Source organism: Triturus cristatus, chromosome 8, assembly GCF_964204655.1.
Source record: "Triturus cristatus chromosome 8, aTriCri1.1, whole genome shotgun sequence".
NCBI lineage: Eukaryota > Metazoa > Chordata > Amphibia > Caudata > Salamandridae > Triturus > Triturus cristatus.
In genome coordinates this window covers 305,548,193-305,563,316 of record NC_140591.1, presented here as the reverse complement: position 1 = coordinate 305,563,316, position 15,124 = coordinate 305,548,193, and the positions used below count along the sequence as shown (strand labels likewise).

General features: G+C 42.1%; 1 protein-coding gene across 1 annotated transcript in view; it reads left to right on the top strand.

Moving 5' to 3' along the window:
- ZDHHC20 (zDHHC palmitoyltransferase 20) overlaps nucleotides 1–15,124 on the top strand; it is a 337,926-nt gene that overhangs the window by 230,011 nt on the left and 92,791 nt on the right. The window contains exons 6-8 of the mRNA XM_085621583.1: nucleotides 5,244–5,276; nucleotides 6,564–6,684; nucleotides 14,008–14,140. Of these exons, the coding sequence (XP_085477709.1) occupies nucleotides 5,244–5,276; nucleotides 6,564–6,684; nucleotides 14,008–14,140 (287 nt within the window). The remainder of the gene's footprint in view (nucleotides 1–5,243; nucleotides 5,277–6,563; nucleotides 6,685–14,007; nucleotides 14,141–15,124) is intronic.

The window sequence follows — 15,124 nt, the reverse complement described above, 5'->3', positions numbered from 1 at the left end:
TCCTGACTGATTGAACAGGCCGCTCTTTGAATCTACATCTGTTCCTTGGACTTTTGTTCAGCTTTTGATGCGGTGCAGAGCAACATCTTGTGGTCCAAGCTGCAAAACTGGGGAATACCTCCTCTCCCGTCAAGAGCTATTCAATTACTGTACACGGATACCTGGAGAAGGGTGAGGCTGGGAGCTGTACGCCAGTTTAAGAAACCATTCCAACAAGAAACCGCATAAAGCAAGGCTGTCTATAGGCTTTGTTCTTATTTAACTTGTATCTTGCGGAGATGACAACAGCTTTAAATAGTGTCCATTCTCACTCGCCCATGGTGGCTGGTTTTAATGCTTCACATATGTTGTATGCCGACAATGCAGGCCTCCAGTGCTTAATCAATACAACCGCTCAGTACGTAGAGAAGCATGGGTTAAGAGTCAATCTTAATAAAACAAAAACAATGTTAGCGACAAGGAGAAAATCTTCACCACGCACATTCTATATAGATGGTTCAACTTTGGAAACCGTAATGGAGTACACATATGTGGGGGTGATTTTTGACTCCATTGGTACATTTACAAATCAATATAGTGCAATACAAAGAAGAAACAACACACACACTGCTGCTTGTTACTCTCTATAGAACATAGTGTTTGCAGTTTGTCCAAGCCTGCACTGCCCAAAGCCAACAATGTAACCGTAACTTGGTGATTTTTCATTGTGCAATGACCATGCATCTCAATAATGAAAACTGTAATGAACAAACATTGGGTATGAATGAAAGTTATGCACGTTTTAAAATTTACTCGATCTGAATTTAGGGTAAGGGTCGCTGGTACCACTCTGAACACTGGGTTATCCAAAATGCTGGGTGATTCTGAGGGACTGTCCTGCAATAGAAGCACAAAAATATACCAAAAGTCTACAGAATGTGTTAACCAAGGTATGTTTTAAAGTGAGGCTTGAGGGTTGAAAAGTTGTATGGTCGCTCTAAGAAGAAAAACGTTAACAAAGACAGTATTTCACTGCAGCCTGGCAGATAGCTGCGAAAGGTAGTGCACGGCGAGTCTAGGAACACCAAGCTCACTGTGAAATAATTAACAAAGGGCGAAGAAGAATACGCACATGCTGCGGACTGTCGCTTTGGAAAAATGATCTGACAAGAGAGGGTGGCGGAAATCCGTAGAAGCCGTGCGAGTAGATTAGGCCTGAGCGGTAAATTCCGTTCCGCTCGCGAAATTTGCTGAATTTGGGTCATTTTGCGTTCCGCAGAATTTTTTGCTTGTTCGCTGTTTCAAAATGCGTGTTCGGGAGATATTTCTCCCGAGCACGCAAACCGCGTTCGCGGATAAGAAAAAAGCATTGCGAACGGGCGGAACAAGCAATTCCCCATGTTCGCGGAACTTTTGCGTGCTCGCAGAGATTTTTTACCGTTTTGCGGAGCTTTGCGTAGCGCACCTACACAAATTCTGCCCACCCCTAGAGTAGATGGCCCGCCCTGCTGTGTTTTGGATTGGAAAGGAGAGGTAACATTTGCCGCCACATCAGAGAAACGGTGATCCAATGAAACAAATTGGTCCGAGAAGTGCACCTGCACTGGAAGGAACCTTTTCTGCAGGCAAGGCTGTTTGTCACCTTAATGCCACAGCACTGTTTTCTTTCATGAGAGGCAAAAGAAAGCAGAGCCAACGCCAAGACCCATTCCCCAGCTCCAAAGTCAGCAGCTCTGGCCGTTATCCACATCCTCTCCCCTGTTAGTAGCCACTTTACTGAAAGTCCATATATTCGCATTTGAACATATCCATGTTTACTGCGAGTTCTGGTAACCATCTCATATCAGACAGCATTTACCAGTAGGTCAGTGAGACTGGTTTCTGGTGCTATGAATTCAGGCAGAGACTGTCCTGATATCGTGTGCGCATTGCAATCAACATTTGAATCCCATAGCATAGCATTTGTAAACAAACAAGCAAGGACAGGACAGCAAACGATGCAGGTGGGGGGAGGGGCCATCAACCGATGTGGGTTGGTGGTACTCTGGAGGAGGCAGCATGACAGCGGAGGTCGTGAGGGCGACTGGGCAGACGAGCACACAAGAAAAACTGCATAGAAAGCACATGCTATGTATACACATAAACACAAAGAGACACTCATACACCACACAAAGGTGCATGAATGTATGGCAGAGGTGCATAAGAGAAGTTGAGGAGTACACAGGAAGAGAAGGTGCAAAATAATGGATGGAAGAAGGAACGAGCATGCCAGAGAAAGCAAGGGGAGAAAAAATGAAGAGTGGGCAGGGTGATGGAGAGGGACTGCCGAGGCATGCACTCTTCAAAGAGTGCATGCTGAAAAGTTAAAAAAGCAGACCAGATGGAGCCTGTGGCCAGTGGAAGGACACTAGCCACCTGAAGCAGTACTTGGTCCAGCTCCACAACAGAAACGAAGACTGAAGCCAAGGAGGACGACGGAGGAGCCTCTGAATGCACTGACCAATCGGAAGCAAGCAAATGAGACCTTCATTGGAGCCAGCAAATGGGTAAGTAAAGTGACATAGGAGCCACGTGGGATCCAGCCAATAGTAAGTAATAGATGGGCTCTAAGATTCAATTAGCAGTCACTCATCGCTTTAAAACATGTATTAAAATCAAGGGCCGGATGTATGACTTTTTTGCAGTCGCAAAGGGGATTTCAGCCCCTTTGCGACTGCAAAGTAAGTCGTCCCAATGTACCAACCCTAATTTGTGAGTCGCTTATCAATTAGCGATTTGCAAAATAGGGTTAGCTACTAGTAAGGGCTGTACCAAAGGAGTCCCTTCCTAATAGTGACTCCAAAACCTATGTAGGAATGTTTTGCGACTGCAATTGCGGTCACAAAACACTCGCAGTTTACCACCCTTCTCAGAAGGGTAGTAAACCACTTGCAAACTGGAGGGGGTCCCCAGGGGACCCCTTCCCCTTTCGGAAGGATGCACAAATATTTTTTAAGAGCAGGCAGTGGTCTCGGGGACTATCCCTGGGAGTGCCAGCCATTCCCAATGGGGTCGCAAATTGCGACAACCTCATTAACATTCATGAGGCATGCAATTTGCGACCCCATTGTCAGAGACACTGTTGTACATTGGATTTTGCGACTCGCAAATTCAAACTCTCAATTTGTCACCAATTGCGACTCGCAAATTCCAATGGTCGTACATCTGGCCCTAAATCTCTAGCTATGATTTTCTTTTCAGTGAAAACTGTGCTGTAGCCACACTTTTAATGGTTCGCTTGCTGCGATAATTCTTGGATTATTTGTTGGGTCTGGCTCATGATAGCTTTAGTGTGACCTAGTTATTATTTCTTCAAAAATGTAGTACCGAGGGAGGGGGTGATCTTTGGGTCAGCCCCTTTCAGCCATTGGCTTTCAGCTGTTTTTCATAAGGGTTTGATGATAAGGCATCAAGTACTCCTCTTGACAATTTTTTTGATTGCATTTTTTTTTTAAGGAATTGCTCAATTTTGGATGCCTTAGCCTGTCATAAAGTTATAAAGCAGCAGGGGCTTAAATTGTTTTTACGGACTTTAGAAAAAGAAATGAGGGACTTTAACCCTTTAATGTTCGATTATTTTACTTGCGGTCATATCATTTTGGAGTTATAGCTTTTTGTTAAAAAAAAGTGCACCCATGCAGATTTCATTACAGATGTAACAGAAATATAGGCTGTTTGTCAAAAGTACCTACTATGCAATATTTCACTTTGCATGCCTTTTAACTTCACCACTTCTTATTCTTTTTCATAACACTCTCTGTGCAAAAGACATCCTCTCAGCGTACCAAGAACTTGCGTGCGGGTTAAAGGCCTGCCCTTTGCTTACCATTGGTTGGCTGTATTGTCACTCCCGGTTGTATTTTTCTTATTCAGTTGGTTGCCATGTCCATATTGTGTTTGCCCCTCTGCTGGAGAAGAACTTTTTTGCTTGTGTCCTTCCACTCCTCACTTTTATTGTACTCTTTCTGTTTAAGCTCTCATGAGAATGTGTGTTCCTGCTGTCTCCCTCATGCGCTTCTCTTCCCCTTCGCTGCGTGTTGTGCTCTCACATTTGTGTACTTCTCTTCCTCAGCTGCATTTTGCTCCTGACCCTGTGCTTCTTCCTTCACTGTTTTCTCTCTCGTTTGCATCTCACACCCTCCTTGTTGCCCACTACCCGACCCATTTTTGCAGATGCTGTACAGCACAAAAAAAGGCATTGGCAGAACCAACAGGTCTCTGAGGCTAGACCTTTTGGCTTTCCCAATGCTTGCTTTATATGACCATTCTTGTAGGTTGAAAGCGACTAATTGCATGCGATTTCCTTCCTGTATTATTAAATGACAATTGTTAATACATATTTGCATTAGTTTGGTATCTGCATGAAAAATCGTACTCAATGACATAGATTTTGAGGGGGTTTCAACAAAGTGCTTATGAAATGGTTTTTGCAGAATGCATTTTTAAAATTTTACAATCCAGGAGAAAATGTCCTTAAAAATGAAATTTTCAAGTCCAGTCTAAATTGGGGTTAATGTTAATACAATGGCAAGTACGAACTTGTATATTTAATCGTCCCAGAAAGGGGTTTGGCTGCACCGGAGCATGCTAGTAATATGTTGTACAGTGTTTTGCTGTTGGATTAACTTTGTGGACTTTTTTTTCTGGTTGTAAATCTAATTGAATGGTTAACAAAAGAGGTGCTCCAAAAGGTAGCGGACGTGACCGTGTAAAACGCAATCACACGGATAGTGAACATTGCTGTGAAAGTATGAGTTGCTTTTCAGGCCGAAGGTCTTGGCTCCTCAGCTGCTGTCCACGCGACCGCGGTGATTGCTAAAATTCACGGCCCTCTATTGAATTGGGAGTTCAATCAGCTGTGTGGCCCACACACGTGTCACCTGCGTTGCATAACTTTTAAATTGTGATTTTTTTTTTTTCTTCCCATCATGTTGCCAGCACATACATTTGTTAAAGAATAAGTGACGCGTGAAGGCGGTGACAGTGAAAGAGTGAGTTTCTGTGTTTTGTATGCGCTTTGGACATGCATGCAAAATATTTTGCTGAAGTGCTATTTTCCTCTGAAGTGTTTTTGTATAAAGAAATGTTTATCTCTTCCAAATTGTCTCGTGAAAATCTCAAATTGATGTTTTGCACTACTTTCAGATAAGTGAGAACTGTGAGTGAATCTGTTCTTCTGTACTCTTTGTGTTTACTAAACTTAAACACAATTCTTTTCTTTTTAGATGTGTGCTGAAGATGGATCACCATTGCCCCTGGTAAGTTATCAGGTTAACTTTGACAAACTACTGTGCACATCTGTCCTATAACTGGAACACAGTGCTCCATCTGAAAAGCCAAGACTCCATATTACTTTTTGGCTCTTGGTAGAGATTTTGGTTTATTTAGAATATTTGGGATGTTTGTTTCTCATATGGTTTTATTACAACTCGAGAGGGTTCACAAAAAGGGGGGATGAAGCTGACCTGGGAAGGGGGGGATTTGTCGTGCCCATAGGAGCACTAGGCACTCGTGAGCAGGCACAGATGATGTCATCTGATGTCATCTTACTGCATTCTATCGGATCCCTGCGCTCTGATATAACGGAGAAACGAGCACCATCGAAGCAGTAGTTTGTAAGGTGGAGTGGACGAGTGTTTGATTGGTATGGTAGGGACGAACGAGCACAGGTCTAGCACTCTTTGACAGCAACATTTGCGACAGAGCTATTGTATGCTGGTGGGACAATACAGAAACTTGAGGTAAAGATTATGCTGCTAGATTATTTGGCGAGGGTGATAATGTGAGGGGGGTGGGGGTCCCTCTTGTTACCTCTATGTTCACCCCGTTGGTGCTCATTCTTTCTGTCCTACCTGCCCTTTGGATTCCCTGTCCTCCAGGCGCTCTCACGCTCTGTCTCCCCTAGTGCTGCTCCATGGGAAAGGATGGATTTGTAAAAGCAGAGATGGAATTATGCATGGACAGCTGATTCAATGCATGCTTGTATGGATGTACACATGAACTGATGGATGCAGGCAGTCATATTAGATAAACTGGCATTTATGCACAAAACCTTGAAAGATACATATCAGCTGATCCAATTGAAATGGCTGCTGTCTGTGGTAAGTCGAGCACTGTGTGATGGATAAATCAGCGTAGAGAAAGCTAGCTCAGATGTCTTCCGTCAAGTGACAATACACTCTGCTGTCTCTCCTGTGTGAGGGATCCATCAGCTGAGGAAGGGATATCTCTGTTATCTGTCGAAAGTTAAGAATAGTTGTTGTTTTTGACAAGCGAGGTTTAACCTTGCCATCCATATTGAGTCTGAAATCAATTACTTGATCAGATGTTAGCCCTGCAGACTGCGTAACAAATCTTGGATGGAAACTTTTTCATTATTATAGAACAGGGCAAATTCTTTGAGTTTTTGCGTACCAAACATTCTAATTCAAACTCCAAGTGATGGAAGATGTTGTTTAGTGTGGGTGATAAGTAGGGAATCTATTCTCTGATGTTGTGTTGACCCTCTTGTAAACCTGTAAAATCTGCTGTTGTTTTTTTTCTAGGGTGAATAATTGTGTTGGATTTTCCAACTATAAATTCTTCCTCCTTTTTCTGCTATACTCCCTGCTGTACTGCCTATTTATTGCTGCAACAGTGCTTCAGTACTTCATCGCCTTTTGGACAGTAAGGTTTTATTTAATTGTCTTATTATACTGTTTATTAGTACTAACCATGTACAGCTGATCATGTATGCAGCTCAACCTAACAAAAGAAGCCTTGTATGAGATGTAATGCTTTTGATAGAGCCACCTAATGTGCAGAGTTAAGTATAATAGTGTATTTTACCAGGGTTTTATTAAAATCATTGTAGTCTTACTTTACACGTATCCTGTAAATCGGTATTAACGATCAGTAACAACCTCATCTTTTACAACATACTGCCTTTTTATGCTTTTTGAAAACATTATTTTTGTAATTTTCCTCTGTGGTATAGGTAGTTAAAAATTTCAAACTAGAGTATTACCACCCCCTCCTTTTGTGTGCTACTTTTTGTGTTCTGACTTAACAGCCTTATTTTTCCCCATTATTCAATCAATATATGTTTACTTATGACAGCAAATACTATAGCAGTAAGGCTTTCGGCGAGTTGCCATTTTCTGCTGCCCTCCAGTTTGTCCTTGGCCTTACTTTCATAGTGCATCCAGGCCTTTCTTCATCCAGTTCTTTGGAGGTGGGGTGCAGGTCACAGTGGAGAGGAGCATTTTGTTTTTTCTATTAGCAACCAATTGGATACACACATTTTCTGAAAGGTACTGCTACAGAATCTTTGAAGACCTATGCTTCTAAGAGCCTAATATTTTAACACCCTGAAATCATTTTGTTGCATAGAGCAGCCATCCTGCCCTTGATGGGATCACCTAGTGTGACAAATGCTTTAGTTAATTGGCATGGTATATAGTGCTCAAAACTGTCAACAAAATGTGAAGAAGAGTCATGGAATTTGCTTGTACTAACTGAATTTTGGATATTTAACTGTTGGAAGTTGCTGTTGTTAAAAAGAACCCCAAAAACTATCAACCCTAAACAAGTCTAGAGAGGTGGCATTTGTTTTATTTATGTTGAAAGTTTTTTATATATATATATATATATATATATATATATCGAACATGGCCACCGAGCGCTTTACAAATTATGCGTCATAAGGGTATACTACAGATTACGCATCAAAGGGTATAAACCTACAAAACAGACTAGACAAAGCGCCAGGATCAAAGTCTAAAATTGTCCAACAGTCTCATGAGGGAAAAGTAAACACACCAACAGGCAAAATCCCATCTAGACTTGTCCGACGATTTTAAAATATGTATTCATTCAAGAAGGTGGGAAGTCGCCTAAAACGATCATTAGTAGTTGATATGCCTACATATAAGCCTTGTACAATAGTATTCGAAATAATTTCTAGGCTGCACAAGATAAATATGCGGATTCTCCAAACTGTCAGACAAACCTGAAGCTATCTTATCCAACACAGACCCTTGGCACACAAAAGATGGCATTTTTGTAGCGGGGATGCCATTAGAGAATGTGTTCAAACACCGTATTGCCTAGTCAGGCATTTATGAACTGCCTGACATCTTGATTCATATGTCCGTTCAACTAAATTAAACAAAAAGAAAACAGTCTATAAATAAACCTATTTACTGAAAGTTTTTTAAGACGAAGGTTCCTCTCCCCCTCCTCCTCCAAAGGGGGTATAAATGTTTGTAATGAAGAGGCAAGCCTAGTATCGGGCATCAGAAAATGACTTGAAGATAGCTTTGTGCTCTGTTTTTGGTCATCAAATCAATAGACAAATCATGGCAATAAGATTAACGTGCAAAATGGCTTTGTCTAAGAAGGGAATTCTGCACCACCCTCCCATGTCCTCAGATGATGGTTGCTGGGTGAGAGTATTTGGGGGGAGCATGGGAGCAGTGATCACTGCTCTTTGCCCTCCTCCAGATCAGACCTATGTCTGATGCTTGGGTTTGTGAATGGGAGGGGAAGGTGGCAAACACAAGGAGATGAAGGACGGAGCGCTGCAACTTTTCAGAAACTCACCCCCAGTCACAGATCTGGGTTGAATCCATCATCATTCTTTAGCTCACTTTGCCACCCCAGTTCAGACCCAGCCATATGCAAATCAGTCTTGACCCTGTTCCTCATGGGAACAGTCCAGCCCTAACTGCCAAGCCAGGTCTTCCCTGGACTGGAAACCAGCATCCTGGGACCGGTTTCAGGGAAACACCCCTCATCAGCCAGAGGGGAAGTTCCAAGAAGTTCTCCTGATAGTTTCTGTTAGTCCCTCGCATCATAGTGCTAAGATTCTGTGCTGAGGTTAGAAGAAAGGCTGAAGAGATGAGTGGGATTGGGCGTCCTTACCGAGCCATCCACCCTACCTTCTCTCCCTACCCCTGCAAAAGGGAGGAGGCTTAAGTGCAGCAGCTGAAAGCAGGGATCACTGCTCTGTGCTGCTCCTTGGCCACATGCAGATGCTGAGTCCAAGATTTGTAGTGTGTGGTGTGAGGAGAGGTTAAAGGTGCTCCCACCCTTTACTTTCATTCTGCCACCCCTCCTCCCAACACCCACAAATCCAAGAGCTGGGAGCAGGAAATTAAATTACTGGTACTGCTCCCAGTCATTTCACTTTATTTACTTCTCGCTACATGTTCCCTGCTGAGGTAGATGGGTCTCAGAGCCCCTCTTAACCCATTTCGCCATCCAGGGCACCTTGTTAATCATTCCTGAAAGAAATCTAAGAGTTGGAAGGTAAGGTAAAGAGCTGGAAGCAACAAACTCTGTCCTCAGTGCTTCCTCTTTGGTCTTCATCTCTTGATCTCTTTGATGAACACTTGACTCTTGGGTAAGGGGGGAGTGGAGGGTTCTCAGCTGACATTCAAATCAGCTCCATTTGTGGAAGAAGGCAAAAGGGACAATGAAAATGAGCATGCTTCCTGGAAACTTTGGGATTGTCTTATAATTGGGATCTTGTTATGAGGTTATTAATAGAAACTTACTAGGAACTGGCATATCCAATATCACACCCCCAGTTGCGCTCTGATTCACCTTGTAGTAAGTCTGAGGCCTCTCATAGATATAAAAGAGAACTCTCAAAGTAAACTTTCTGCAGTTTCAAATGATTGTTCGCCTACATTTATTTCATTGGACCTACCCTCCAATAATAGGTGAATACGGAGGTGTGGAAATGACATTTGTCTATTAGAAGCTTCCTAGTGTGACCTTACTGGAAACTGGGAACTAATTGTTCTAACTGGGACAGTGTGCTTGGCTGGGAATTAACATTGATGTGTACTAACCAGGCACAGGTAGAGGTGCGTACACACTAGGAATTGGCAATGTGTAGTGGTGAGAGGGAAATATGGTGCCGAATATCAGGAGGTGCTGGAAAACTTCTCTTATCAACTCCTCCCCCTGACCTCACCCACCTGCCTATCTGGAGGTTTGATGCTGTGGTAAGCATGGGGATGAAATAAAGGGTGACTTTCAGGTACACCCTCTGCCTCCAATCCACCTCTTGCACCTCTCACACACACTACTCATAGCTATCCAAACTCCTCACTTTCTCCCACCTCAACTGCAAATCTGAAGGCTGAAATGAGTAAGCAAGAAGTAAAATCACTGGGACCTATCTGTCATTTCAGCTGCCTGGCCATCTCCCAGTTTTACTTGCTGCTGTGGTGATAGATGAGGGTTGGACGTTGCCATCTGGCTCCATCTTTTACTCTTAAATTAGCAAAAAGGCAGAGCTTCAGTAATAGATTTAAGAGTTGATCAATGCTCACAGTGCGTCAAACTACAAAATTTCCTTTTTATCCTCAATCGCGGATCTGATTGTTAGGGCATTTCCTCAGTTCTCCTATTTGGAAAGTGGCAGAATACCCAAATTGCCCCCCTACCACTTCCACATGTGCGAAATGACAGCTTGTCCAAATGGGGAACTTGAAATAATGTTTGGCCACTTGAGTGGGAGGAGATAAAATACTACTTATGGTTCCAAGTTCTCAGTTGAAGATTTAATTGGGAGGGGAGAAGATGGGAGCAGTATATACTGCCCCTTCGCTTCTCTGACGATTACGCTCACTCACCCATCCTCTGTTTTAGGGCTATGAGTGAAGGAATGTTTTGGTGCAGGAGTCCCTCTCTCCATTTAAGCTATGAGAGGTGGAGCCAAGAAGTGACATGACTGGGACTTATCCAAGCCCCATCACGTCCTATTCCCTGGCCTCATATTGAGCACTTTTAGGGGAGGTGGGAGGACCACTCGGCACATTTCCAACCTTCTTGCATAGAATCAAGAAATAAAAGTGAGTAGAAGTTGGACTGAACATTTACCACTAAAGCATAGAGCTATCAGAGCCACAGAAGGTTGTGGAACGCAAGGCCGCAGATGGGCTATGGAGATCGAAGACAGATATAGTTGGAGATAAAGGGTTGGTAATATCATGCATGCATTAAGTCCCAAGATCACAAAATAATCACTTATACACACCTTGGTACATCAGAAAGAAGCATGTTTTGTGGGTTCTGACCAAAGGCTCTGCGCTTGGATTTTTATGTGTTCATCTTGATTGTTTTTACATCTAGGGCAATGCAATTCGTGTTGTGACTATTATAATGGTTTAATTAGCAGACAACAGGGTAATGTGGAAACCATCTGTTACAGGCATGTACTGAGTCGCACTTTGATTGGCTTCATACATATTGTTACCCTAGAAGCAAAGAATGACAAGAGCTAGTAGGCACATTTGTATGACTCTGCTTGTGATTTGTAATGGCTTCATCAGCTTGACTTTTTGTGACTCCCTTTAGTCAGATTTTCTGAATGTATGCAATATTTGTATAACTGCGATCAAGCTCTTATTCACATTTATTATGGTCAAATCCACACAAACAAGCGCATTGTTCTGTTGACTATATTTCTATACAGTAAGTCTGACAACAAATACCTGAATTGTCTGTGAAGTCCAGCTCCGAATCCACCTCGTCCGGTTCAAGATCGTATCTTCAACATAGTCTTCAATAGCTGTCACGATCATTGTGCAGTAATGTTCCAACCCATCTCATGATGGCATATTCTATATGACTTACTGGAGTTTTTTAGATCCTATATTATACTTTGACATCTATCACTACAAGCCCGAAGAGCGAGACAACAGATGATTGGAGAAGCTTTTGATATAAAGCTGAAGTACTGGTGCCCACGACCCTTCCGAAAACTTTCCATCTGTCATTTTGCTCAAAGAATTTGTAATCTCCATCGAGAAGAAGCAGTTTGTTGGCTCCCTGTTTTTCTTTTTCTTCTGGTAGTTGCATCCCAGCCAGCTGGAGTTAATGTCTAGGGAACTCATTAAGTCTGACCAAAGCTTCCTCTTCTTTAAAGATCTTATTAAAATTGACCACCGACGTGGATTGAGATTTTGGCCTCTAACATCCTCCTGGAGTTCCCTAATACAGGTTCGGGTCTGCCACACCCATTTCTAGTTGATTTCAAGTTTGTACTTGTACTTGTATAGAAGTTGTGCTCAGAATATTTTTTGGGATAAATCAAAATAATTCTCTGTGATGTGTATTGCCCTTACTGAAGCAGAGTTGCCATCTCCCTCTCTGATCTGCAATTGGTGTTCATATAAGCTTCTCAGTTATACTGGTATTCGATTCCTTTTATGCGCTTTCTGCTTAACTCCACTGAACTCAGCTTGCATTGAGGAAGCAACCATATTCTTCAGTGAAGCAATCCGAATGGAGGCGTGTGTGCTTTGTTCCTAGATTTTGGTTCAAGTGACTTGAGCCTCGCTCTTCCTCCTCTGCCCTGTTTTCCATTGCTGACATCTGACTCTGACACCAGTGAATCCTTTCTTGTGATGAAAACGCCTGTTCTTTTTCAGGGTCAATAAACTTGCATGCCTAGTCTTTCACGCCCCCTATTTTTCTAATACAGTGAAGATTCTGTTCACGTTCAGTTTTTCCATAATACAGTCTCCTGCATAACACATTTCTCATATTGATCAACATTTACGCTCATGCAAGGATTATGTTAGGCTGTCTGCCTTACTGCATGTGAGCAGCATCCATTGGAATGAATCCTGTTTCCGAGGACCGCTGCGCTAAATCCGCCAGAGGGACTTAACATTTTGTCTGTGCTATCATGTTAGATGAGTTAGCTTTCCATTGTCTTCCAGGGACAAGCTATTTACCAGTTCATATAAGTGTCTAACAGAATCTTTAAGTGTTAAGACTGGGCTCATTTTTCCTTACATGCATAAATTGACATTTTCTGTATTTTTCTTTAATACAGAGCTTCCTTGCTTTGATTTCTTTTTATCATGAACTGTCTTTTATAAATAGTCACAACATTTCAGGACTCTGGTAAGGCTTCATACACAGCTGAGACAAACTGAAATTGTACTGCCAAAATTGTGACGTGTTAAAGGATATGTTCATGCAAATCATGTGCTGGGTGGGAATACTCAAAAGTCTTGGTGTTTCTATGTTAACTTCGTGACCTTATGAAAATGTTGATAGTGCACACTTATTTATGATGAGATGTTATTGGGAGCCTTCAAGGTTATATCCCTAAAAACCCAGAAGCCTCTAACAAAAGTAATGTCAAATCTTCTCTGGGCGAAAATGTCTGCCCATACTTTACTGCGCATACTTTCTCTACATCCAGCCTGCACGTACCAGCTCATCATTCCATCCATCCATCCATAATTGTTTTCTTAAGGTACAATGTGTCTAACTATTGTCTTTATTTGTGAAAAGCTTTGCCGAAGGAAATCTGCAGAGAATTGCCCGAAGGTAACAAACCGTTCTAATGCTTATCCCCATACTTTTTCTCCCACATACTTTTAAGTGAGCTGTAAGATTTAGGTCACTTAGAGACCTGTGCAAAGTTCTCTAGAGAGAACCAAACACACTTTTCGTTTTTCCTACCTGTCCGATGGCAAGGACATACTGAAGAGCACGGCATCCATCAGTTGCTTGTGTAACAAAAGGGCTAATGTTTTGAGGTCGTTCATGAAAATAGGCTTTAAGCTGAAATATGTTATACAATGTACAGTAGCTATACAATAAATTACAACATATTGAAGGAAAAAATGTGGCTAATTGTAGCAGGAGACAACTTGATCACTTGCGTAGTAAACAGTTTATCAAATGTGGCGCGCGCTGAGTTTTGTTTTGCTGCTTGCTACTTCTCTAGTAGAACGACATGCACATTAGAAATAAAATATTTTCTACCACGCTTAATGGCTTATAGTAGCCTTCATAATTAATCTGTCCAGTTGCCCTTCGGAAATCACCGCACACCTAAAATGTACCTGAAAAACTATACTGAGCAAATTGATTTCTAATCCATTATTGTATTTTTCTAGTTTTAATTACAGACTCTTGTGTATGAACTTGTACATTCTTTATAATATTTCTGTAATTTCTTTTTCTTGTTAGAATGATCTGGAAGACACACATGCAAAATTCCACGTTCTTTTCCTTTTCTTTGTGGCTGCTATGTTCTTCATAAGTATACTGTCGTTGTTCAGCTACCACTGCTGGCTGGTTGGAAAAAACAGATCAACGATAGGTCAGTTAAATCAAAAACATTTACATTCGGCATGCATTGATAATGGTGAATCAAATCTCCAAAAGGTTCCGCAATGATTTAGAGTAAATGGCTTATCAGATGACTAGAAATTGTCTTTAGGGTTTTTTTTTTTTCACTTATCTGGATTTCAAAAAGTGAGATCATTTCATTTACGTTGAGTGCAATTTTTTCCCCTGTGTCATTGGTTGACAAGCACTTCTAAATTTCCTCTGTTTGCTGCATTGTTTCCTACATCTGGTCACTTTCTAATTTGCATTGTGGTTTTCTGGCTATTTTTAATCTTCCCCTAAGTATCTACGATCCTAACCGCTTTTTAGGACCGGGTTATGTTTTGTTTGCTGCTGGCCCATTTTTAAGGGCAGCTTTTGTGTTCCTTTTTCTTTCTGGTATTCAAAGCATCTAAGACTCCAGTGTTTGAGAGCTTGTATTTCATTGCTTACTACTTTGCATTTCTGGAGAGGCTTAGCTCGTTTCAGCAGTATGTGTATTTAAATGTGTAAAGTGGCTTATTTTCAAGCTTCGTTCCTGTGGCAGTAGCAGCCCTTAGGATGCTCATTACACTGTCATAGCTGGTTGACAAGGTGGTGCACTTATGTTGATTTGTATAGCAAACTAATCACCCGAGATGGTGTCTAGGTGCATGGGCATGTGTGTAGGTGTGTGGTCCCCAAGGGGCTTATACGAAGAGCCAGGTTTTAAGCTTCTTGTGGAACTCAAGAAGTGAGGAGGAGGCTCTGATGTGTTGAGAGAGGTTGTACCATGTCTTGGGTGCAATGTAGGAGGATGAGCGACCTCTAGTTTTGCTTTTGCGGATGCTGCGAGTGTGAGAGTGAGTCAGAGCTTATGTGTCTGGTGGGTTGGGAAAGAATGTGCAGCTGTTCAGGTATTCTGGTCCCGCGTTGTGTAGGGCCTTATATGAGTGTGTTAAAAGTTTAAATTGGCCCGGTTTGTGAATGGTGAGCA